Source organism: Panthera onca, chromosome D2 (assembly GCF_046562875.1).
Source record: "Panthera onca isolate mPanOnc1 chromosome D2, mPanOnc1 haplotype 2, whole genome shotgun sequence".
Taxonomy (NCBI): domain Eukaryota; kingdom Metazoa; phylum Chordata; class Mammalia; order Carnivora; family Felidae; genus Panthera; species Panthera onca.
In genome coordinates, this window is record NC_138349.1 from 77532826 (window position 1) to 77559944 (window position 27119).

The 27119-nt window shown below is 41.1% G+C and overlaps 1 protein-coding gene across 4 annotated transcripts in view; it reads left to right on the forward strand.

Annotated features, from left to right (window-relative positions):
- Positions 1-27119, forward strand: part of RYR2 (ryanodine receptor 2) — a 755762-nt gene that overhangs the window by 425660 nt on the left and 302983 nt on the right. For all 4 annotated transcript variants that reach the window (XM_081790553.1, XM_081790554.1, XM_081790555.1 and 1 more), the window contains exons 21-25: positions 5161-5353; positions 7294-7510; positions 9614-9718; positions 12643-12746; positions 25020-25103. In XM_081790553.1, coding sequence (XP_081646679.1) covers positions 5161-5353; positions 7294-7510; positions 9614-9718; positions 12643-12746; positions 25020-25103 — 703 coding nt within the window. The remainder of the gene's footprint in view (positions 1-5160; positions 5354-7293; positions 7511-9613; positions 9719-12642; positions 12747-25019; positions 25104-27119) is intronic.

Genomic DNA, 27119 nt, shown 5'->3' on the forward strand with positions numbered 1-27119 from the left:
TACTTGCTTTAGCAGGTGTGTGCAAAGCTTCAGCTTCCGATATAAAAGCCAAAGAACAGATCCCAGAAAATAATTGGGAGAAATAGACTAAGTTCCACCTCCTGGTAAATCATGTTACGTCAGGAATCCGTCATCTGTGAAGTGTATTGTGAGGCGTCGGTTTATTTTTATTATCTTATTTATTTATTTTTAGCATCTATTTATTTTTGAGAGAGAAAGAAAGAGCACGAGCGGGGGAGGGGCAGGGAGCGAATGGGGGACAGAGGATCCGAAGTTGACTCCGGGCTGAGAGCAGAGAGCCCAATGCGGGACTCAAACTCATGAACTGTGAGATCGTGACCTGAGCCAAAGTCAGAAGTTTAAGAGACTGAACCAGCCAGGCGCCCCAAGGAGTCAGTTTATAATCAAATGACGCTTTGTGTGGAACTGTTTAAAAATAAATAGATAGTTCATTTCGCCAGCTGTCAACCTGAACTCGGATGGTTGAGTGTACGTTAAACGTGATATTCATTTATTAATGCTTTAGAGTTCTAATAGCTTGTAAAAACTTAAAAGTTGAATTAAATCTAAGAGTTTATGGTAATGGGTTTATGAATCAAAGCACTTTGTGCAGCTGTAGTTTGTCATGAATACTTACTGATTTTTTTCTTTTATTCAGTGCCAGTAGCTTAGTAGTCTGGAAGACCTGAAGCTGCATTTCGGATATTTTTTTTTTTGGAGTCTTTAAGATTTAGTATAAAATTAATACATGATCAAAAACTCAAATAGTACAGAAGTGAAAAGTCCCTAATACCTCCTTCCCTTCACATCTACTTCCTAAAGGCGTCCCCCGTTAAATTTTGAAATACCTTTCTGAATTTCTCTATTTATAAACAAGCATACGTCTATAAGTGGCAGGCATGATTATTTTCAGGATACCACATTTAGGAGTGCAAAAATATAACTGAAGAAAAAGAACATCTTAAGCAACAACAAATAAAAAAATAACATCTTAGTCTTTGAGTACTAGTTATATCAAGTGGCAGAAAATATTTGTCAATGCAAGGGAAATGCAGGCATTTCAGGGTTTTCTCTGTCAAGTAAGGAGCTTGGCTGAGATTTTTCATCCTAACGTGGGGGCCTGTAGTTGGGGCCCAGGGAGCAGTGCGCCTGTCTTGACACGCAGTGGATTGTTCTGGCCCGACTGTAGTCAGAGCTTCTGTTCCTGTAGTATGCTTTTCCTGCTGACCACACGAAAGCAATGACCACTAAGTGCAGAAGGCCTAACAAACATAAAATAGGGGTAATGTCTCTCTCATAATACATTTTCACTCTCACCCTTCAGTTTTACTATCTTCTCTCTTTACTTCCTGGTATGCTTCCGCATGACTTGGGTACTCAGGTGAATGAATGAAACGTGTTAACTTGTTTTCCCAGTACACAGAGATTAGGGGAGAGGGGAGATTACTCTGATAAAACAATGCTGAATTGGTTCTAATTATTTTAGCCGTATAATGCCACCTTACCATTTTCATTTTTGCATTTAGCTTGAAGCTTTTTCTTTCAACACACAGAAAGAACCCAGTGCTCCTGGAATTGACCTGTGATGCATTATACTTTTTATTATGCAGTCTCTGTTAAAGAAAACAGCAGCAACAACAACAACAAAAATATTCAGTGAACCTGTGAACATATATCACTGAAAGGAGGATAGGTTGTAGAAGTTCAGGAGAAAATCATTTGAACCTTTATATCAGGAGAAAACATTCAATTGCTTTTTAAATGGCAAGGAAGTACGCACTGTGTCTTGCCTGTAGTTGAAAGGTGTGGGTTTTTTTCAGCTACTGGGATCTGTCAGTCAACAACAAAAAGAAATAAAAGGCATCCACCTTAGTAAGGAAGAAGTCGAACTTTCACTGTTTGCCGATGACATAATATTATATATAGAAAACCTGAAACATTCCACCAGGAAAAATACTAGGACTGATACATGAATTAAGTAAAGTCACAGGATACAAAATCAACGTGCAGAAATCTGTTGCATTTCTGCACACCAGTAATGAAGCAGCAGAAAGAGAAATGAAGAAAACAGTCCCATTTACAATTGCACCAAAAGCAGTAAGATAAAGCTAACCAAAGAAATAAAAGACCTGTACTCTGCAAACTGTAAAAAATATGAAATAAATTTAAGATGACACGAATGGAGAGACATTCTATGCTCGTGGAATGGAAGAGCGGATATTGTTAAAATATCTGTACAACCCAAAGCAATCGCATTCGGTGATATCGCTATCAAAATACCAATAGCATTTTTTCCACAGAACTAGAAGAAAAAAAATCCTGGCATGTGTATGGAATCAGGAAAGACTCCAAATTGCCAAAACCATCGTGGAAAAGCAAAGCAAAGCTGGAGATATCACAGTTCCAGACTTCAAGCCATATTACAAAACTGTAGTGATCAAAACTATGTGGTACTGGCACGAAAATAGACACATAGATCAGTGGAACAGAAGAGAACACCCAGAAATGAACCCATAATTATATGGTCACTTAATCTTCAACAAAGCAGGAAAGAATATGCAATGGGAGAAAGACAGCCTCTTCAACAAATAGTGTTGGGAAAACCACACAGCTACGTGCAAAAGAGTGAAACTAAACCACTTTCTTTCACCAGATACAAAATAAATTCAAGATGGGTTAACGACCTACATGTGAAACTTGACACATCAAAAATCCTAGAAGAGAGCACAGGCAGAAATTTCTCTGACACCAGCCATATTAAATGCTTCCTTTTTTAATTTTTTTTTTTTTTTTTTTTAGCATTTATTCATCTTTGAGAGACAGAGACAGAGCGTGAGTGGGGAGGAGCAGAGAGAGAGGGGAGACACAGAATCCGAAGCAGGCTCCAGGCTCTGAGCCATTAGCACAGAGCCTGATGCGGGACCCGAACTCACTAACTGCGAGATCATGACCTGAGCCGAAGTCGGATGCTTAACCGACTGAGCCACCCAGGCGTCCCTTAAATGCTTTCTTAATTTTAGATTCAGAGTCAACAAAGACAAAACTAAATCAGTTGGCTTCTGACTGATTTATTAAGGTCAGAGTCATAGTAATTCAGATCATTTTCTTGGGGTTACGCTCCTATTCTTTTTAATAGTGAAAGTAGAATTAAATCTGTGATTTCTGGTATAGAGCATGTTCTCTACCGCTCAACTTTCTGTAATTAAAGACTGGTGACGTCTTCTGGAATGAGAATTGGGCTCATCAGCAAAAGTTTGGAGCTGTGTCTTCACTTACTCTTTTCCAGTTTAAACTTTGCACAGAGTTGCTACATTCTGTGAATGCAGAACTGGGTTTTCGGCATCCAAGTCCCAAGTGTTTGTAAGGGAGGGCCAAAAGTGAGATGAGTCTCGGAGCATTTAAATACGGAAGTGTGGAGGAATGTCATAGAAGAGTGGAGGAGAAAGATGGGTACAGATTTCCAATCCAGGACTGGTAAATCACACTGCTGCTGTCTTCCTTTGTGGCTAATGTGGAGGACAGGAATGTAGTTCTAATATGGATATGATAGGTTTGCTTACATGAAACCTGAAAATGCTTCCCAGTGGATTCAACAGTGTGAGTGCCATTTAAATTGTGGACCTCAGGTTGTGCACTAGTGATCCTCTCTGTCTTTCCTTTTTGTTTCAGGCATCACGAGAGAGTTTGCCATGGTGACTTTTAGTCCTCAGCATTAGCATAATAACATCCCTCAGTCTGAGCAGTATATTTGGTGTATAGTAAATATCTGTGTAATAACATTTTCACCTTGATACAAAGAAGGGTATAGATCTTTTGACATGAGTTACATTGCTTTTATATGATGTTTTTAAAAAGCTCCCTTGGGGCACCTGGGCGGCTCAGTTGGTTAAGCATCCAGCTTCGATTCAGATCATGATCTCACAGTTTGGGAGTTCAAGCCCTGCATCGGGCTCTGTGCTGACATCTTGGAGCCTGGAGCCTGCTTTGGATTCTGTGTCTCCCTCTCTCTCTGCCCCTCCCGTGCTCACGCTCTTTCTCTGTCACTCTCTTTCAAAAATAAATAAACATTGAAAAGCTCTCTTTAGGGAATTCTAAAAGTACCACTTGATAATGAATTTATTGCTTGCAGATTTGATTACTGATAAAAGTCAAGACTTACACAAAATTTAAAAAGTCTATATCTTCTGCCAGTGGCATTTCAGATATGCTGCTGGTAAAAAATTTGGCATGCTGGAAATTCAAAAAAGGTCTTATAAAAATGCAAATCTTGTATCATGACATCTATTTTTGTCTTTGCTCAAATTGGGAAATTTTGTATGCATTTATGAGCATGTGTATTTGAGAAAGCCTCACCTTCTTGTCTGCCTGTGTGCCCACGGAGACTAATTAGCAAAGGAGTTTTGACATAGTCAAGAATGAGCGTAGGCCACAGGTTGGCTGGGGCAGGAAATGACATTTATCAAATAATCATTTCACGCCTCAACTTGCATCCTGCTGTATTTAGGAAGCCAACCAAGATCTTGTGTGAAATCAATTGTAAAAACAAACCAGTTGGTATATACTTGCCTCTCAGCAAACAGTGCACGAATGAACACATTTTCTGCTTTCATTATCCTCATATATTTTTATTTTATAAAACAAAGGGGATTTAATATTTGGCAAGGGGACTGACATGCAAGTCCTGGTGTTCTTTTAAACCATTAATTTAATCATTATTACAACTCTGCAAGGTTATGGCATTTGGCTTTATAAGAAATCAAGGTCTACAGAGGTTATGTAATGGGCTGATGGTCATACAGATGGTAGTTTGTAAAACATCTGTTTGAACTCAGATCTCTCCCTGGAGCTTTTTCTCTGACATCATCATGTTATCAGCTCTGAGATGATTTGTGCATCAAATGCCATTCATCTCCATGCAGAATTCTCTGCATATGAGAAGGCCCGTTTTATAGTAAAGATAGCAGCATGGCTTCCCCCAAAAAGCAACAGCTTTTGGACAAAAGATTTAATATATAACATTAAGAGGCATTCAAGACTTATTCTCTTCCAGTATTGTGCATTGATTTGTCACTACCGATTCAGATCTTTGGCTCTGAAGATGATGCTGTGAGGAAAAAAAAAAAAAAAGAAGTCACCTCTGTTACTGTTTTTCCTCCATAGGTTGTATTGCACGTACTGTAAGCTCACCGAATCAACATCTCTTGAGAACTGACGATGTCATCAGTTGCTGTTTAGATCTGAGCGCCCCAAGCATCTCATTCCGAATTAACGGGCAACCTGTTCAAGGAATGTTTGAGAATTTCAACATCGATGGCCTCTTCTTTCCAGTTGTTAGTTTCTCTGCAGGAATAAAGTTAGTATTTCTGTGTGTTTTTTGGTCTGTGTCCCTTTTGACTTCTCATTCTTTCACTGAAGACTCTGTACTGCCATCACCCACGCTTCCATAACCTTCTCTCTCACCCCTGGGGCATCTGCCCCCGGGGCATTTTGCTAGTGCCTTGGAAGAAGAGGTAAGATTCACCCCAGAGGGGCATCTCGAGGGGCTGAATGCTCTGTCCACCTATTCTGCCATTTAGACGGAGCCATCTGCTAAACCTCTCCCAAATAGTGTTCTGGAATATTTCAAGGCAATTTAAGTTTACTTTTTATTTAATAAAGGAAAATGAACTATATTATGTAAGAAAGTACCACTTGTTTTCTTATACTTACTTTCATCAGTTTTTCTTTTCTTGTCATCATCTTCCCCCACCCTACTCCAAACCCCCTGATTCTACAGAAACTAAATGGATTTTTTTTTTCATCAGGTTGAGATATCTCCTCTGTGTTACCCTCTACCTGTTACACTTGTAAATTATCTTCCTGTGATCAGCTGGGTCAAGATGGTTTCTTCTAACTTTCTGCCTTCTTGCTATTACCAGATGGAAAGAGATAAATGATAATTCTTTGGAGTTCTACAAAGAACACTTTAACAAGCATCGGTCTGTTGTGATAAGGGGCCACGTTGTCACCTATTAATATATGCATATAGCTAACTAATGAGAATGGCTCTCTTATTACGACTGGCCCTCGAGTTATTCTGGTTATTCTTTCCATTTGAATTCTATCCACATGAATAATTCATGGTTACAGAAGCACCATATTGAAGAGGGGACAGAGAAAGCATGAATTATTAGCTATCCACACACCAGTGACCTTTGCTGGTGTATTCATACAAATTGTATTTCTTTTTATAATTTTTAAAATTTAAAAATTTTAGTTTTAAAATTTTAGTTGTCCTCATTTTTTGCTCTTTGCTTTTTATTTTATTTACTAATTTATTATTCCTGTTATTTGTGGCCTAGAACTGAAGCAGAGAAATTAGAAAAAAAATTGCAAGGAAAAGGAAATTTTGATTTTCCTTTTTTTTTTAAAAAAAATTAATGTTTATTTATTTTTGAGAGAAAGAGAGACAAAGCATAAGCAGGGGAGGGGCAGAGAGAGAGGGAGGCACAGAATCTGAAGCAGGTTCCAGGCTCTGAGCTGTCAGCACAGAGCCGGACGCAGGGCTCGAACTCATGAACTGTGAGATCATGACCTGGGCCGAAGTCGGATGCTTACCTGACTGAGCCACCCAGGCACCCCTGATTTTATTTTGTAAGCTGAGCACCCCATCATTTAGCTATGCTTCGAAAAGTGTTGTTCAATGGAACTTGGATTAAATTATTTCTGATATAATCATTTCGATGTGTAAAAGATTTTAGTAAGACTTTTTTGTCGTCGAATAAGAAATAAGGTTACCTTCTTTCTTTTACAAATGAAATATCATTTGAGTTCCCTTTAAGGAATTTCACTGAGAAGTTGGATGCTGGAAAGTGACCTTTTTTTTTTTTTTTTTTTGAAATCAGACCTCACCCAGTCCTGTAATTGAAAATACATAGATATTTAGATAATGTCTCCTCTTTCTCAGTTGACTGTTTTGGCCCCTTGAGACATTCAGTGACCCATTACTGTGTACAGGCATTTCATTCCCAAAGGAGTCTGTTGTGTGTGATTTTGCTATTTCTTCAGTGAATGATAGTTTTCCCTGACCCAGCAACATCGTTTAATCCATTTTTTCCTGTGATCCCATTTTACCTTTTGTGCTTAGAGGCTCTTAGGCTCTATGGCACCCACATTATGATGGTGCTTGGGGGAAAAGTGTGGTGTGTGATAAAGTTAATTTTGTGCTGAGAATTTACTCCTCGTCTTTTGCTGATGAGGCGACTTGCTATACACACCAGAGCTGTCACTGACCCTGGCACGCATCCTTTTTAGGGTACGCTTTCTGCTTGGGGGGAGACATGGAGAATTTAAATTCCTTCCTCCACCTGGGTATGCTCCTTGTTACGAAGCTGTTCTGCCAAAAGAGAAGTTGAAAGTGGAACACAGCAGAGAATACAAGCAAGAAAGAACTTACACCCGAGACCTGCTGGGCCCCACGGTTTCCCTGACGCAGGCCGCCTTCACACCAATCCCTGTGGACACCAGCCAGGTACGCGGAGCAGGTGTAATGGCGGCCACCCGGAGCAGGTGTAATGGCGGCCACTTGTACTGCCACACTGTTGTACTGTTCTCATGTGCCATGGTTTTCTGACGCTTTTGTCCGCAACCCTCAGGGATGCATCTGACAGTCATACGATTCATGTGTATAATTGAAGCACATTTCATAAAAACAATGCTTACCTTTACCACTTCCTCTCATCTATTTTCCGTTTGATTTGATTCTATTTTTTTTAAGGGTGGTCTCAAGCCACTACATTGATTTCCTGATGCGCTAATGTGGGTCACACCTGGAGGTAATGGATGCTAATTTTAGGGTGTAGTTTTTTTAAATTTCTCCTCCCATCTCGATACACTATTATTTTAAAGCAATTTAACTGAACTTTTTCTTAGGTAGAGATTGAGCTTGTGGGCTTTGAAGTGAGTCATAGCACCCAGGGTCAAATGCTTTCTTTGGGACCTTGAGGAAGTTACTCCCCTCGTCGATTAGGATCCTAAGGGTATGGTTAATAAATAACACGTTAGCACAATACTTTGCAAACAGGCACCCAAGAAATATTAGCCTTCATTCTTGCTTTTCTGTTTCATAGATATGTACATATCCCGACACAGACAATGAATTAACTAAATATGGCTCTATCTTGACACTGAAGTAACTTCAATAAGGTTGGTTAGATATTCAAAGTTTGTATTACTTTCGAAGATCCAAGGGATTGCTTCTAGATCCTGAAGTAGAATTAGTACCAGGCCTCAGAGGGTCCAGTTGTTTGGCGAACGCTTGCTTAGCTCCTGGCATCCTCTTTTCTGTCTCGTCATGCTGAATTTTTATATTATTTAGTAAAAGGAGCAAGCTTTGTTCATGCCTAAAGCTTACTGTGTGTTGTTTCTGGCTGCACGGTGGCAGGATAGGTGTGGTGCTTCCAAAGTGTGGTAGTAAACACGATTAGGAGGATGGAACTGGGCCGGGAGGGACGGTTGGATTCTGCGGTGAGAACACATTGAGGATTTCCCGAGACCTAGAGTATCTCTACCGTTGTGGGGAAAGGGAGCAGTGGCAGCCTGCATTTCTGGGGCAACTGCCTCATCAGCGAACGTTGTGGGCAATCGCCTGCCCTCTGTTTGTGGAGGGGACTGGCTGTGGGGTGACACAGAAGTGCGTCACCAGACGTGAACAACCAAGCCCTCTCCTTGAAAACCATTCGTGTTCTTTGTGAAGAGGTCATTAAACTTTCTCTTTTTAAAATATTTATTTTTGATTCAGAAAGTGGGGGAAGGGGAGAGAATGGGAGACAGAGGATCTGAAGCAGGCTCTGCGCTGACAGCCAAGGGCCCAGCGGGGGCTGGAACTCATGAAACATGAGGTGATGATCTCAGCTGAAGGGTGCTTAACCGACTGAGCCACCCAGGCACCCCTAAACTTCCTCATTTTAATGAGAGCATGTAAAGATAGTTTTCCCTTAGAAGCTCATACTTGGAAACCAATGAGAGTGGTAGAGTTGAGTTAAGGGAAAACATACATCACTACAACCAGATATTTACAGACTCAGAGAGCCTATGGATTATCCTTTGGCCACTGAATCGCCTTCATTCTGGCCTATGGGGAATGGCCAGGTTGGTTTAAGAACTTTGAGGTGATTTCTCTTTTAAGTGATGCACACTTTGGTAGCTATATCCCACGCCCATGAAGGCATCTTTCTTAATGCTGACTGCCCCCACCAACACTCTCTTTTCCTTCTTCCCAACTTCTCATATATTCCCTTGGAAACATAAGCTGTCCCACCAAAGTCTCCAAATTACCTAAAAAATGTTTAGCTATACCTAATTATATTTTAATAACTACATTAGAATGTTTAGAACCTCGTTCTATTAGTTTTGATGGTTTATGATGGTTTTATTTGGTTCAGCTCACTGTGAGGATAGTTAGCACTGTTTTATTGCATTTGTTTCTGATGTCTTTCTTTCTTTCTTTCTTTCTCTCTCTCTCTCTTTCTTTCTTTCTCTTTCTCTCTTTCTCTTTCTCTCTTTCTCTCTCTCTCTCTCTCTCTCTCTTTCTCTCTCTCTCCCTCTCTTTCCTTTTCTTTTCTTGTAATTTTAGATTGTGTTACCTCCTCACCTGGAGAGAATAAGAGAAAAACTGGCAGAGAATATCCATGAACTCTGGGTTATGAATAAAATTGAACTTGGCTGGCAGTATGGTCCGGTAAGTAATTTTGAAATTTATTTTCAGACTTGTTAATACATCTTTCAGAAAACCTAACTTTTTCTCACGCATCCTGCTATGTGGCAACATGAATCGATTAGATTGATTTTTCCCCTTACATATTAGTTTTTGTCCAGTTTTTCATTACGAGAGGGGACAACATTATTGGCGTGTCTGTTGAAGGATGGCTTGCTTGCATAGACAATTGAAAAGTTATCATTCTTTAGGTTGAAAGTTATATTTTTAAATCAAGGTTAACATATACAGACAATAAGCATTGATTTCTAAGCCACTTGGAAAAAAAAAAAAAACCTCATTGAAATTGAGAGTGAAAGCTGAAAATGAAAAGAAATCAGTCATTTTTCTTTTCCCCTCCCTGGTGTTTTACTTCTTTTAGTTTTAACTGTGTGTAGCGGTCAGTACGGAGCCTGTGGGCAGAGGGTCATAGTTGATTTCATAGGTGGAAAATAGGCTGAGATACAATGATTGAATATATTTCCAACTTCGTATTTAAAGATCTCCGTTTATAGTTTGTCAGTAGAATTTAGATTAAGGAGAAAAAGCACTCCCTATGCGATTCCATGTATCCTAGACTTATTTTTAGCAGGACTGTGGAAATACTTTTATTTGTATAATGTTATTAGTCTAAATATCCCAAAGATTGTACTTTCTTATATTTGACTGAATATAGAAATGGGTGTACTCATTCTGTCGTAATTTATCGCATTGAGCTTTATTTTTTTTTAATAATTTTTTTTAACGTTTATTTATTTTTGAGACAGAGAGAGACAAAGCATGAATGGGGGAGGGGCAGAGAGAGAGGGAGACACAGAATCGGAAGCAGCCTCCAGGCTCCGAGCCGGCAGCCCAGAGCCCGACGCGGGGCTCGAACTTACGGACCACGAGATCGTGACCTGAGCCGAAGTCGGACGCTTAACCGACTGAGCCACCCAGGCGCCCCTATCGCATTGAGCTTTAAATAAAGAACATTTAGGATTAGTGTTAGTGGTGATACCGCATGATACCCCATGTTAGCGGTAATGCTGTATGATACTCTACTTCCTCACATTTATGTATTATTTAGATAAATACATTTTCACTTTCCATTTTCACATACAATCTCGCAGGTTCCTGGATTAAATTTTCACAACAGTGCGCTGGGCTATGTGTTATTTCAGTTTTACGGGTGATGATGTCTCCTCTGAGAGTCCTCACAGAGGGAAGGGCCTTGAGAGCAGTCACAGGGATTGTCAGGAGCTAGGACGGGGATCCAGATTTTCTAGCTTCTAGTCTGGAACTGTTTGCTTTGTAAGATCTGCCGAGGCTCTTAACAGTCCCTGAGGTAGGAGATGGTGAGTTTCACAACTGTGTGCCTGGCAGTGGGGAAGGAGAGACATGATTGCAAGACGTGTTTTAGAGTTCAAGTATCGGATATGGATAAGAGAGGGAGGGAAGTCTGGGCAGATTTTTGGTTTTAGCTTGGACCTTTGAGAGGACAGTAGTGTTATTCTCTGGTATAGATGATAGAGGGGAAGAGGACATACATAAATGGGGAGTAGAGTATCAGGACTTGGACACATTCACTTCTACTTTTATGGTTAGAATTCATGTAAAATCCTGTGATTCTAGATTTCATTTCCAGAGTCACACATTTAGTCAAGTACATATTGTATATGCTTTTGCCTAAGTCCTGTTCATTTGTAAAGATCACTAGGAAGAAAAAAACAATATGTTATTTTTAACATAGTGATGCCTGAAGAGTTTTTTAAAACAATTTTTGCTCACGTTTGCACACTTTTTATGTGGTGTATCTAGAACCTGGTAATTATTCCCATGGAGTAATTTGTACCCTAACAGCATTTGACTGTCATCTAGTGCTACGATGTACCAATGCCCGTGTCACTTGGGTCTCCAAGAAGATAAAAAAAAAAAAAGTATTTAGTAATGTAAGGATCTAGAACAGATTTCTCACTAATTGATTCCTAAAGTCTTGAATTCTGTTTACTCTTATTGCTAATATACACTTTTAAGGATTAATGTGAAAAGTGCCTGTATTAGGCTGATTTTGTTAAGGTGAAGGAATGATTTGTGTTACCTGGAGGTTGCAGCGGGTGAGATCGACAACCGGAACCATCTCAAAGACCAGTCATGTTGCTGATTGACGTCTCCAGTCCGTTTGGCTCTAAACACATAAAATGACTATACATGAAAACTAAATCATCACTGCACCTTCTTACATAGAATTCATTTCAATTTACAAAACATTTGTTAAGTGCCTGTCACGTGTCAGGCATGTTCTAGGTGCTGGGAATACAGCAAAGAACAAAAGAGAACAAAATCCCTGTTTCTGTGGTCTTACTTTCTAGTGCCAGGAGATAGACAATACAGTAAAGTATCCGGTCCGGCAGACCAGACTTTTTTAGCAGGTGGAATTTGTTATGGAAGAAAAAGAAAGTGTAGGGTGAGCGGGCAGATGGCTGCATTGGGAAGGTGGATAGGATAAACCTGGTTGAGAAAATAAGATTTAAACAAATGCGGGAGGGGGCTGAGGGGGCGAGCTGTGGGTGTCCGGGTAGAGCAGGCATGGGACCTGGGGCCAGGAACTGTGACAAACAGAACAGGGGGCCCGGAGAACGCCAAGTTTTATCACTGACCTCAAACATTAATGTGCTAGGGGGGGTTCCAGGGCGAATTTGCTAGGGTGATGAGCTGGGGCTTCCTTCTTGCTTTCCCCCTCCACTTTCCCCCTCCACTTACCCCCTCCACTTACCCCCTCCACTTTCCCCCTCCACCTTCCCCCTCCACTTTCCCCCTCCACTTTCCCCTTCCACTTTCCCCTTCCACTTTCCACCACACAGATGGCTTGCCGTTGCTAGTGTCTGATATTGGAGACTATTACATGAGGATTTTCTGCCCTGTTTCAGGTTAGAGATGACAATAAGAGACAGCATCCGTGTCTGGTGGAGTTCTCCAAGCTACCGGAGCAGGAACGCAATTACAATTTGCAGATGTCGCTTGAGACCCTGAAGTGAGTTTCTTAACTTTTCCTGTTTTCCTATCTGCCTTACGTGGAACAAACAAGGTATCGATATAGTTTATAATTCAGCGTTGAAGTTAGAACTTTTCACAATGCACAGGTGGATTGGATCAATATTTGTTGGGAATTAGACTTTGACCTTGTCATTTTATGTCTTTATAAAGTATCTACCAAAGAGCATCCTACAGATGGCTGTTACAGAACACAAGGGCTCTGTGATCAGATATAGTGCTGCTCAGAGTGTGGGCCATGGACCAGGTCAGTCACAAATTGTTATTGATTTGTGACAAGATAAGAAAAGCTACTAACAATAAGTGTTTAGAAACTTTTATACCAATTCAAGGGAGCAATTTTATGTCTTACTGAATATTATTTATAAACAGTAATTTATAAATAATTTACAAAATGGAAGCTTGTATTTTATGTCTTCATTTAAAACAATTAATTTTCTCGGGGTACCTGGGTGGCTCAGTCAGTTCAGCATCTGACTCTTGATTTCGGCTCAGGTCATAATTTCATGGTTTGTGAGTTCGAGCCACATTCAAGCACTGCATCAGGCTCTGAACTGACAGAGCCTGCTTGGGATTCTCTCTCTCTCTCTCTCTCTCTCTCTCCCTCTCCCTCTCTCTCTCTCCCTCTCTCCCTCTCTCCCTCTCTCCCTCTCTCCCTCTCTCCCTCTCTCCCTCTCTCCCTCTCTCCCTCTCTCCCTTTCAAAATACATACATACCTACATACATACATTTTAAATTAAAAAAAAACACATGATTTTCTCTGACAAGTTTTTTTGTATTTTATCAGAGAATCAGACCACTACAGGCTAGAAATTAAAAGAAAATTGGTCCTTCATCACAGATAGTTTGAGAAACACTGCTCTAACACATTTTAAAGATGCCGAGTTAAAATATTTAAATAAGTTTTTATTTTTTACTGATGGATTTTCCAGTACTATGAATCTTGAAATTGGGGTGGATTCCATTTATATTTCCCCAAATTATTGAGCTATACCATCATTTTTCAGAGGATATCTCAGGACCATTTGCCACACTTTGAGAAAGGCTACTGTAGACTGTTTGCCTGCCATCTTAAAAAAAATTTTAGGGGAGCCTGGGTGGCCCAGTCGGTTGAGCATCCGACTTCAGCTCAGGTCGCGATCTCACCGTCCGTGAGTTCGAGCCCCGCGTCGGGCTCTGGGCTGATGGCTCGGAGCCTGGAGCCTGTTTCCGATTCTGTGTCTCCCTCTCTCTCTGCCCCTCCCCCATTCATGCTCTGTCTCTCTCTGTCTCAAAAATAAATAAACATTAAAAAAATTAAAAAAAAAATTTTAGTGTTTATTCATTTTGGGAGACAGAGAGCGAGTGATGGAGGGGAAGAGAGAGAGAGTGAGACACAGAATCTGAAGCCTGAAGCAGGCTCCAGGCTCTGAGCTGTCAGCACAGAGCCCGATGCAGGGCTCCAACCCGTGAACCATGAGATCATGGCCTGAGCTGAAGTCGGACACTTAACTGACTGAGCCACTCAGGCGCCCCTTGCATGTCATCTTTAACGGCAGATGTGCTTTTCAGTGACTCTGCCAATTTCTGTCATGAAATGTGCCACTTAACCATTGCAAACGAAAGAATGAGGTGGTATAAAATAAAGGAGGGAGAATAATGTTACGTTTTAATACAGCAAAGTTCAGAAAATATTTTTGAAAGCACTGTCATGTTTCTTTTATTCCTTTTCTGTCCTTGATGACCCTCTAGGACTACATTTGTTCAAATGGGTCGCTTAATTCTAATTCATGCTTATAGTAGGCTTATATGCTGCGTCCGTTTTTGTTTCAGTTTTGTGAAGGGTAAGGAGTTACTTCCGTTGAACCGATTATACCAAGGATTCAGAACATAAAACTTAACCACCTTGTCACACTCTAGGTTTTGCGTTCAAGTATATTTCTTCAAAGAGGTGATAGTAATTAACATTATGGAAATTAACATATTGGGCATAGAATGAGTTTAGGTTCTACTATTGATTTAAAAAGAAAGGGAAATATGGGGCGCCTGGGTGGCTCAGTTGGTTAAGCGTCCAACTTCAGCTCAGGTCACGATCTCGCGGTCCATGAGTTCGAGCCCCGCGTCAGGCTCTGGGCTGATGGCTCAGAGCCTGGAGCCTGCTTCCGATTCTGTGTCTCCCTCTCTCTCTGCTCTTCCCCCATTCATGCTCTGTCTCTCTCTGTCTCAAAAAAAAAAAAAAAAAAAAAAAAAAAGTTAAAAAAAATAAAATAAAAAAATAAAAAGAAAGGGAAATATATACAAATCAAGTAAGTTGAGAACCCACCAAAGATAAAAATTCGCAGCATGTGCTGGTGATAAAGAATGCATAATGCATGGCTGTGACCTGTGTACCCCGTGTTTGGGATGCCCTGCCTTCCTTTGTATTCTTGATGAGAGGCTTGTACATTTCAATAAGTAATTCACAGCAGCTCACCATTTGCCCATCTTTTACAACAAAATGTTTTATTGAAAGGTCATGGTCGAAGATAATTTAGTTAAATTTGCAGTACACTCCCTATAATTTTAGTGATTGGCAACTCGGCCAGCTATTGCAAAGGGCGAATCCTGGGAAGCAGTGAGGTGGAGAAATCTCTGTATTTGCATTTAGTGTGTTGAGTTTGACTGCATGTAATCTGATCTCATTCCTAAGAGCCATTGGTGGCTGGTTTGATTAATCATCAGAGTGCATGTACCATGGTGCTGTTGCCCATGGTGAATGCTAATGACCTTTTTCATGAGCTAATTCTCAATAGTTTATGGTTTTACAATGAGCTGATTTAATCTATTTCTTTAAAAAATTTTTTTTGAGTGTGTTTATTTATTTTTGAGTGAGAGAGATACAGAATGTGAGCTGGGGAGGGGCAGAGAGACAGGGAGACACAGAATCTGAAGCAGGCTCCAGGCCCTGAGCTGTCAGCACAGAGCCCAACACAGGGCTCAAACCCACAAATGGCGAGCCCATAAACTGCAAGATCATGACCTGAGCCGAAGTCAGATGCTTAACTGACTGAGCCACCCAGGTGCCCCTAACCTATTTCTTTAAAAATTTACCTTAGAACCGGAAGAGGCCCCACCTCTCCAAAGTTTGGCCCAATCTCAGTAGTTTAGAGAAAGCACAGTAGTTTCTTTCTGTATTTTCTTTAGTCCTTTGTTTGAAAGTCTTCAGAGCAAAGAAGGAGAGAACAACTTTGACTTTGGTTGGTATAGGTTCAAGCACTTGCTGTTCTAAAGGAATCTTAGATTTTTCTGAATCTTAGATTTTCTTCCCTCATTGAAATGGGGGTCATAGTGCATCTACCTTGTGGAATTGTTGTGGGGACTAAATCGTAGAATACTGATGAAGCCTTGAGCACTACATGTCTGACACGCCATAAGAATATCATGGGGGTGATTAACCCTTTATTCATTTGAATTCTGAGAAGTGCCAAGTAACAGAGAAGCAAAAGATTACTCCAGCATATCCCTTATTTGGGGTTAAAGGGTTATTTTAAGTGAATTTGAATTTTGGATGCTCTTCTATGAATTTTTTGTTGTTGTTGTGCCAATTGTTGAGAAAAGACAACGTCAGATTTGATAGTCGTCTGTGTACTGTAGAGTTCTGCAGACTTCTGGCACCTTCTCTCAGGACGGCACAGTGGTTACAGCATGCCTGCCAAGCCCTGTCCCCAATTTAACCAGTGTTCCTAAAATCTTAGTTTCTGATTTATTCCCAGTATTTTCTGAATTCCAGATATTAAATTTTTTTAAGCTTATGTATTTATTTTGAGAGACAGAGATGCATGGGTCGGGGACAGGTAGAGAGAGAGGGAGAGAGAGAATCCCAAGCAGGCTCTGCACCATCAGCACGGAGCCCGATGTGGAACTTGAGCCCATGAAACCGTGAGATCATGACCTGAGCCAAAACCAAGAATCAGATGCTAAACTGACCAAGTCACCCAGGCACCCCGATCTTAATTATTGAATAAATGACTTATGTTTGGGAAGTGAAAGTTATAATGATTTTTAGTCAACATAGTGTATACTTGCATAGAATCTGTCTTTGGAAGGGGCGCCTGGGTGGCTCAGTTGGTTAAGCGGCCGACTTCGGCTCAGGTCATGATCTCGTGGTCCGTGAGTTCGAGCCCCGCGTCGGGCTCTGTGCTGACAGCTCAGAGCCTGGAGCCTGTTTCGGATTCTGTGTCTCCCTCTCTCTGACCCTCCCCCATTCATGCTCTGTCTCTCTCTGTCTCAAAGATAAATAAACGTTAAAAAAAATTTTTTTAAATAAAAAAAAAGAATCTTTCTTTGGAAGTCAACAAAAATCGAGGAAGACTATGACAGTGTTTTTCTTCTGGTCAGGTAGTTTTTTCCTTAAAATTATTTTTGGGAAATGTGATTTGTTTGCATATGTATGTAGCGAGGGATGAGATGAGGAATCGGGACACAGGGACACCAAGGGGAGCAATATGGAACCAGGGGAGAAGAGTAGCAGTTAAGAGAAGAGGAGTGATTTTTGTTTAAAAGAGCATGTTTCCTGGGCGCCTGGGTGCTCAGTCGGTTAAGCATCCGACTTCAGCTCGGGTCATGATCTCGCGGTTTGTGAGGTTGAGCCCTGCGTCGGGCTCTGTGCTGACAGCTCAGAGCCTGGAGCCTGCTTCGGATTCTGTGTCTCCCTCTCTCTCTGCCCCTCCCCCACTTGTGCTCTGTCTCTCTCTGTCTATCAAACATAAATAAAATGTAAAAGAGCAGGTTTCCCTTCTAGTTTTGTATCTTATTTTAGTTCAGTCTCTTGCTGGCAACAGTTTTCGCCATCTCTAAATATTGTGAGTCTTCTTACCGTTTATTTATTTATATTTGAGAGAGAGGGAGCACAAGCAGACAGAGACAGAGAAGGAGGCACAGAATCTGAAGGAGGCTCCAGGCTCCAAGCTGTCAGCATAGAGCCCAACATAGGGCTCGGACCCACGAAGTGTGGGATCATGACCTGAGCTGAAGTCGGACACTCAACCGACTAAGCCACCCAGGTGCCCCTAAATATTGTGACTCTTTCTGTTCAGTCTTGGGCTCAGTCTTCTCTCTCTTGCAAAGTCTTCGGGCATTCTCCTCCCACGCAGATACCACACAGGTGCAGACAACTCCCTAGATGTACATCTGTACCCCAGACACCTGCCCTGTGTGTCTCCCGTTCTTCAATTGGTATTTTCCCTGTTTGCGTCTGAGGCACCTTGACCTACAGACTTTCGTCCCCTGTGAATGGCATCTCCACTCATCCTGCCGCATAGACTAGAAACTTAGGAGTCATCCTGGACTCCTCCTTTTGTTTGATCCCTGCATCCAACCCATCATCAGGTCCTCCCAAGTGTATCTCCAGTCTTTCCCCTTCCCCGATTTCCACAGCACTCCTCTCAGTCTGAGCCATCATCACGTGTCACCTAGACTGTCACGGGAATCTCCTCACTGCCCCCCGCCCCTCACTTGGCTTCTTCCAATTCATTCTGTGCACAGTGGCAGGTCTCAGCTGCCCGGATGCAGTCATATACATGTTGCTGAGAACTGTTCAGTGGCTCCCCACTGCATTTAATCAAATGTTCCAACCTCATGGGTCTGTATAAGCTCTGGGCGATCTGACACCTCCCACTTCTCAGTGTATCTAATTCCTGCCCTTGTTCCAGCCCCGTGGTTTCTTCCCTCCACTCATTCACATTTTGTCCTGCCTCCTATATGCTGTTCCTCTGGCCTGGAAAGTTCTTTGCCTTACTCCTAGATAGGCCCCTCCCTACCCATTCCTCACCGTTAGGCTTAAATGTACTTCCTTGATGAGACCTTCCCCATGACCTCCCCACTCTCTCTTATAACACCTTGTAGTACTTTTTATAGCTCTCAACACAATTTTTAGTATTACTTTCTGAGTTATTTAATACGTTAATATTTACTATTGGACCGGAAGCTCTATGAAGGTAGGGGCCGTGATGTTTTGTTTTGTTTCGTTTTCATTCACCATCATAATACCCGGTTCCAACAAAGCATCCAGCACAGAAAATTTACTGTGTTGCCAAATTGCTTGGATATTGCAGGTGTACCTCCAACTTTGTGATGTGTTTAACCCCTCCAATCTCAGGTTTTTAAAAAGCGTTCTTCCCCTCGAATGGTGAAGCGCCCCCTGTAACACACACCAGCTATCTCAGAGTCGCTTCCGAAGCTTCTCTTTCCCCTCACCCAGGGCCTTCTAATGATCCTCTAGTCCATCCACTTCTTTCTTTTCTCCCATCGCTAATGATGCGATTAGCCCTCCAGCCCCTCCCGTGCTACCGGCATCCTGTACCACATTAACCTAAGCTACCGTTATTGACCATCTGAAAGTGGCATGCACTCCCCACGGGTCCAGCGGAGATGTATACATTCTCCTCTCTTCTCCTTCCGTGCTTGGTAGCCAGCTGGTCGTTTCTGAACACTTAGGCCTCCGCGTCATTCTCCCAATTTACATTCTTTTTTTTTTTTAATGTTTATTTATTTTTGAGAGTGAGAGAGAGGACGGATGAGCAGAGAGAGAGGGAGACACAGAATCTGAAGCAGGCTCCAGACTCTGAGCTGTCAGCACAGAGCCCGACGGGGGTGGGGGCTCAAACCCATGAACCGTGAGATCATCACCTGAGCTGAAGTCGAGGCCCAACCGACTGAGCCACCTGGGCACCCCCACAATTGACATTCTTTTAAAGCAGCTTTCCACCGATCTTTAGGTGAAGACAGTGCCTTAATTTGTATAAAAGTCTACAAAGTCTGGCCTTCCGTCTAACCAGCTTCATCCTATGGGAGGGCTACTCTCTCCCTGTCTTGCCATCACACTAGCCTTTTCTGAGTCACCTGTTTGCATATTTCTTTCCAGCACAGGGCTTTCTATGTGTCCTCTTCCTGGGAGGTTCCTCTCTGGGCCCTGTTCCCATCCCTTACATCTCCGACCGCTCCCTCAGGAAACATTTGCGGTTTCAGTAAACATTCCCTCACGCAGTAAGGCCCCCTTTCATGGACACGCGCCCCTTCTGTATCTCTCAGCGTAGACACTTCCTTTCCTGGTTTGTGTAATCACAGGATGGCCTCTCCACCAGACCCTGCATTTCTTGGGGGCGGGCTTCTCATTTACCCACCATTTTTCAGACTTTCCCCAGAACCTGGTAAATGTTCTTCGAATGAGTGAAGCAATGAATAGGCAATAAAGCTCAGTCTCTAACCAGGCTTTTCCATACCAAGTGCTCGTCATCTGCAGGGTGCCTCGTGTTCTCTCCATGGCTCTATGCCAGTCTGTTTACCCGTTTCCTGTGGCTATCTGCTGTAAGTACTACAGTGCCACATGGACCATTTTCGGCTGTTTAATCTAGTAGTATTTACTGAAGACATGTGCAAGTTACTGCAGATATCTGCGGTTACTAAGACAGAGACAGGGAACCCACCGTCGGGTAGTCTGTTTCTGCCCCATTATTCTGTTCTTCTCTGGCGTGGACTAGGACACCTAGCCTCACCCAGGCTTCCCTAGGCACGCTTTGTAGTGTGCTCTCCTCTCCTCATTCCTCAGCAGACTCTTTTTTTTTTTTTTTTTAATATTTTGATAATGCATTCCAATATAATCCTTTTATTTGTTTTTAAATGTTTATTATTTTTGAGGGAGGGTGTGAGTGGGGGAGGGGTGGGGGAGGGGGAACACAGGATCTGAATTGGGCTCTGCGCTGACAGGAGCGAGCCCAGTGTGGGACTCAAACTCAGGAACCATGAGATCGTGACCTGAGCCAAAGTCAGACGCTCAATTGACTGAGTCACTCAGGTGCCCCTACTCCTCAGCAGACTTTTAAACGTCTTAAACATGTGAGTTAAACAGCATTAAACCAGATACAGTGGTTTTAATACAGATAATACAGAGACCAATTCAAAGAATTTGGGGTGGTTGATAATTTCACTAAATAGATTTTTTAAATGATCTGTTGCTCTGATTTTAAAACCTCCTTGGATTAGGTATAGAATTCTTAGATATAAAGCCAAAACACATGATCAATAAATTGCATTTTATATACAGCAAAACCTTTTGTACTTCAGAAGAAACTATGAAGAAACTTTTGACGAGAAAAGCCACAGACCGGGAGAAAATACTTATATGTCATATAAATTATGTCATGTCATATATATCATACATTATATTTGTAGACTTTGTAGAAAATAAGGGGAAGTCCTGCTAAAGGATTTGTATTCAGAATATATAAAGAGTTCTTACAACTCAACAATAAGAGTACATACAGCCCAATTAAAAATAAACAAGGCATTTGAGCATCTGAGATCTTCTTGAGCATTTGAGATCTTCTTACCAAAGAAGATCTATGAATGACTAGCAAGCACATTTATAAAATGCTTAACATCATAGCTCATTAGGAAAATGCAAGTGAAATCATAATGAAATGCATCACATACATTCCAAGGGCTATGACATAAAAGACAGACTGGAAAACCCCCATTAATTTACCAAACAACCTAGCAATTCTACTCCTACATATGTAACTAAGAGAAATGAAACCTTATATCCATGAAAAGACTTTTGTATGAAGGTCTGCAGAAGCATCTTCATAGAAGCATTATATGTAATAGTCAAAAGGTTGAAACCATGCAAACGTTCATAAACTTATGAAAGGATAGACAAAATGTGATGTAGCCCCACAATGGGATACTTTTCAGCAATAAAAGGAGATAAGCTACTGATAAACATTATAACATTCATAAACCTAAAAAACATTAATCTGAGTCAAAAAAGCCTGGCACAAAAGATCCTAATTTATATGATTCTTTAAAAAAATTTTTTTCTAACGTTTATTTATTATTGAGAGACAGAGAGAGACAGAGCATGAGCATGGGAGGGGCAGAGAGAGGAGGAGACGCAGAATGTGAAGCGGGTTCCAGGCTCCGAGCTGTCAGCACAGAGCCTGACGCGGGGCTTGAACTCACAAACTGCGAGATCATGACCTGAGCCAAAGTCAGACGCCCAGCCGACTGAGCCACCCAGGCACCCCTGTATGATTCTTTTTATATATAATTTTTAGAAAAGGCAGATCTACGGAGACGGATTATAGATTAGTGGTTGCCTGGGGGAGGTGGGGTCGGAGTGAGGAATGAGTGCAAACAGGCATGAGGAACTTGGTGAGATGAGATATTCTAAAACTGGATTGTAGTGATGGTCATACAACTTTGCAGGTTTATTAAAACAGTAATAAATTAACCTTTTCAAGGTACATTTCTGACCTGACAGCTTCTAATTCTATCTTTCTGAGCATAATCCTCAGTAACCTGTCTGTTGTCCATCCACCTAAGTGTGAGTCCCTCAGTGTGGCATTCAAGGCCCTCACTTAGTGTATAGTCAAGTTCTCCATTCATTGTAATCAGAAGATTTCTCAGTGGGTGTGCCCTCAAAGATCGAATTGTCAGAGTTTAAGATAGATCCTAATATTATTGTCACCTTGAGTTCCCTCAGAGCTGGGTCTGGCATCCTCCTGATGATTTCATAGCTTTCTATGTATCTCATTGGACACAGGACACTGAATTGTAATTAACTATTGCTGTAGTCCCCACTGACCAGTAAGCTTATCCCCAGAATTTAGGACAGGGCCTGCCACTAGTGATGTTCAGGAGATATTTATTGAATAAATGAATGAAGGAATAATGACAAAAAACTTCCTATCCTATGGACACTGATTGAATACGTGTAACCCATGTTTGTTCTCTGAGTGTGTTTTCTATTCTTCTATTAATGATCAGTCTCATTTTTTAAAATTGTTTTTAAGTTTATTTATTTTTGAGAGACAGACAGAGAGAGTGAGTGGGGGAGGGACAGAGAGAGACAGAGAGAGAAAATCCCAAGCAGGCTGCATACTGTCAGCACAGAGCCCGATGTGGGGCTTGAACTCACAAACCGTGAGATCATGACCTGAGCCGAAACCAAGAGTCAGATGCTTAACTGACTGAGCCGCCCAGGTGCCCCATGCTCGATCTCATTTTAATTGGCACATTCTCTAGGTAATTTTTACAGCTTCAGTCAGTTCTTGATCTGTCCATACTTATGCAGGTTAACACTTGAAGGGTAATTTCACAGGATCATCTGAATTTTACCACGTTTAACCTAAAATTTAACTTGATGACAGTTGATGTGTAAATATACATAGCTGTACCTATCTATGCCATCTATCTATCTCCAGATTTTCATTTTTAAGATGTTGTAGGGGATAAGTGTAAATGAATTGTAGATATTTGCCACATCCCTTCTGGAACTGACTAGAACCTAGAAATTCTGTAATCCAAAAAGGATTAGCCATTGTCTCTTATTCTGTTGGGATAGGAGAAACCACTCATTGTCGTGGCTACTAAAGGCACATTGTTCCATATAAACCTGGGGGACTTTAAAGGTTGAGTTCTACATGTGAATGGTAAGGATATTTCTCAGGAAAAGCAATGAAAGGTCATTCAGGGGAGGAAAAGATACAGAGTATCTTAAAAAAAAATGGATAAACCCTTCCTGGCAAACAGGGACCCCTGATAGACATTTGAAAACGAGATTTTTTTTCTAGATAGAAAGTTCAGTAAAGGATTAAAAACATATGGGGCATTTGTGTCTACTAAAGGTTGCATTTCAAACCAGTGGTAAAAGGTGAATTATTTGGTAAATATTTTATGAAGAATTAGGTATCCATCTGGAAAAAAAAATAAAGTTAAGCTGTGCCTGAAGCTAATAGACCCCTCTGACCATCACCCCCACACAGGAAAGCATGGACATTTTTCTTCAAATGACTTTACAAATGGGCTATCTCTCAGTGCCACATAAAATTCAGAAGCTATAAGAAAAGATGGTAAGTTTCAGTTATATAAAAACATATTTGAGATTCTGCATATAAATAGCACTAAATAAAGGAAAAAGACAGACTAGAGAAAAACATTTGCAACTCCTATCTCAGACATAGGAAGAGCTTCTAAAATGCAATAAAAAACCCAAATCTAATGGAAAAGTGAACAAGTAATATTTTCAAAGAAAAAAAGTACAGGTACTCTTAAGAATATGAAAACAGCACTCAGGTACACTTAGAATATGAAAAATACAGGAGCGCCTGGCTGGCTCTGCTGGTAGAGCATGTGACTGTTGATCTTGGGGTTGTAAGTTTGAGCACCATGTTGGGTGTAGAGGTTACTTAAAAGTATAGTCTTAAAAAAGCAAAGCAAAATGGTAATGAGATACCCTTTTAACCGACTAATTGGTAAAGCGTAAGCGGTTTGGTAACTGTGTATGGGAAACAGGCAATGTTGTAGACTGATGGTGGGAATGTAAGTTAGTAGCGACTCTATAGACATTTGATAATATTTATGAATCCTTGTTTTATCTGATTTATTTTGAGAGCTAGAGAGAGAACCAGTGGAGGAGGGGGAGAGAGAGAGAGGGACAGAGGATCTGAAGCAGGCTCTGCACTGACAGCAGAGAGCCTTACGTGGGGCTCAAACCCACGAGCTGTGAGATCATGACCTGAGCCGCAGTTGAATGCTCAACTGACTGAGCCACCCAGGAGTCCTATAAATCTTTAAAATGCATATACCCTGTGACTCAGTAGTCCCATGTCTAGGAATTTTTAACCTACAGATGAAGGATACAGTACATGTACTAAATGTATGAGGTTATTCATTGTGGCATTGTTTATAATAACAAAAGACTAGGTATGAACAGAGAACTGGGTAAAAACATTCTGATACATCCAACTAATGGAGAACTTCAAAGTTGTTGAAAAATAAGGCAGCTTTATATGAAAGAACCGTATATCAAAGTTATGGTGCAAAGTCAAGATAGAAAATTGCAGAGAACTATACTCATTGTGTAAAAGGGAACAAAGAAACAATACACACGCACACACACACACACACCCATACGTGTGTGTTAGAGACTGCACAGACTAGAGCAGGATATTCAAGAATTGGAAGCAATCAGTGCCTTTAGGGAAAGAAACAGGACCACAGGGAGGGGTTTGGAGAAAGACATACTATTCACTTGTTTTTTTGTGAGGTTTCAATTTTCAATGTCTTACTCATTACTCAAAACTAAATACTTTATAAGCGTTTTTCCTTTGCATTAACAATTTCTTCTCTGCTTTCAAGGTTGACTGTCCTACCTTATTCCCATCTGCTGTTGTGTTGGGTTATTCCAGACATAGAGAGGGAGTTGTTACAGCTCATCTCTGGTTTTGTTTTCCAGGACTTTGTTGGCATTAGGATGTCATGTGGGAATAGCAGATGAACATGCTGAAGAAAAGGTGAAAAAAATGAAGCTGCCCAAGAAGTAAGTTGAACGTCTAAACAATATTAGCCTATGCATCAATTTAGTGCACACAAATAACTCTTTTTTTAATTGTATTTAAATCCAAGTTATCATATAGTGTAGTAACAGTTTCAGGAGTAGAATTTAGTGATTCATCACTTACATATAACACCCAGTGCTCATCTCAACAAGTGCCTGCCTAATGCCCATCCCCCATTTAGCCCATCCCCCTACCCAGCAGCCCTCAGTTTATTCTCTGTATTTAAGAATCTCTTATGTTTTATCCCCCTTCCTGTTTTTATATTATTTTGGCTTCCCTTCCCCTATGTTCATCTGTTTGACTTCTTAAATTCCACATGAGTAAAATCATGTATCTGTCTTTCTCTGACTGACTTATTTCGCTTAGCATAATAGCCTCTAGTTCCTTCCATGTTATTGCAAATAGCAAGATTTCATTTTTTTAAATCACTGAGTAATATTCCATTGTATACATACCATATATACACATTGTTTTTAACCATTCACCAGATGATGGACATATGAGCTCTTTCCATAATTTAGCTATGGTTGATAGCTATAAACATTGGGGTGATGTGCCCCTTTGAATTAGCATTTAAAATTTTTTTTCTTTAATGTTTATTTGCTTTTGAGAGAGAGAGAGAGAGAGACAGACAGACAGACAGAGTGCAAGCGGGGGAGGGAGGGGCAGAGAGAGAGACACAGAATCCGAAGCAGGTTCCAGGCTCTGAGCTGTCAGCACAGAGCCCAACACGGGGCTCGAGCCCATGAACTATAAGATCATGACCTGAGCTGAAGTCAGATGCCTAATCGACTGAGCCACCCAGATGCCCCTTGAGTCAGCATTTTTGTATCCTCTGGATAAATACCAAGTAGTGCAATTTCTGGGTAGTAGGGTAGCTCTATTTTTAATTTTTTGAGGAACCTCCATGCTGTTTTCCAGAGTGGCCGCACCAGTTTATATTCCCACCAGCAGTGCAAAAATGTTCCCCTTTCAACTCAGCCTCACCCACATCTGTTGTTTCCTGAGTTGTTAAGTTTAGCCATTCTGACAGCATCCAGATAACTCCTGATGGATACCTGGGTGACTTCCTCAGTAAGGAAATAAAGCTCAGGAAATATTTGGGAGTATGTTATAAAAAGTATGTTATTTTCTCTGTGTGTAGGTGTGCGTGTATACACCTGTGCCTATATTCCTAACTGCTTATCTATGGTTTTCTACTTTCTACAAAAAATATTCGTATAATTTAACTTGGCTTTTACTAAAAGAATATATATTTTTTAAAATGTTTTTTAAGGTTTATTCATTTTTCAGAGACAGAGAGAAAGAGTGGGAGTGGAGGTGGGGCAGAAGGAGAGGGAGACACGGAATCTGAAACAGGCTCCAGGCTCTGAGCTGTCCGCACAGAGCCCGATGCGGGGCTCAAACTCATGGACCGTGAGATCATGACCTGAGCTGAAGTTGGATGCTTAACCGACTGTAACACCCAGATGCCCCACTAAAAGAATATATTTTAGGAATAGTTATAAAGTTGGCATTATTATCAACATTTTACGATGAGAATCTGAGACTATGAATGCTATAGGGGTGATTTTACCTCCTGGGCTACAGCCTCTATTCTGTGATCCTGTTTAACTTCTCAAAACCTCACCTTTCTCAGCTGCTAACAGATGATACCTTCTTCATAAGGATATTTGGGTATTAAATGAGGAAGTGTTAAAGAAATGATTGCTATATCCTGTTATTATTTTTGCTTAATTTCAGTTTCCAGGAGGTACACATTGTAGATAGGAGGTCTGGAAATGTGTTCAGTAATATCATGAAGATTAAAGCAAAGCAGCCACCCGTAATCTCCATCAGTCACCCTGGCTTTGTGTTACCCCAGATAAACACAAAATCAAAATAGAAATAGTGTGGGAAGCCTGAGTGACTCAGTGGGTTAAGCATCTGACTCTTGATTTCTGCTCAGGTCGTGATCCCAGGGTGGTGGGATGGAGCCCGTGTTGTGCTCTACTCTG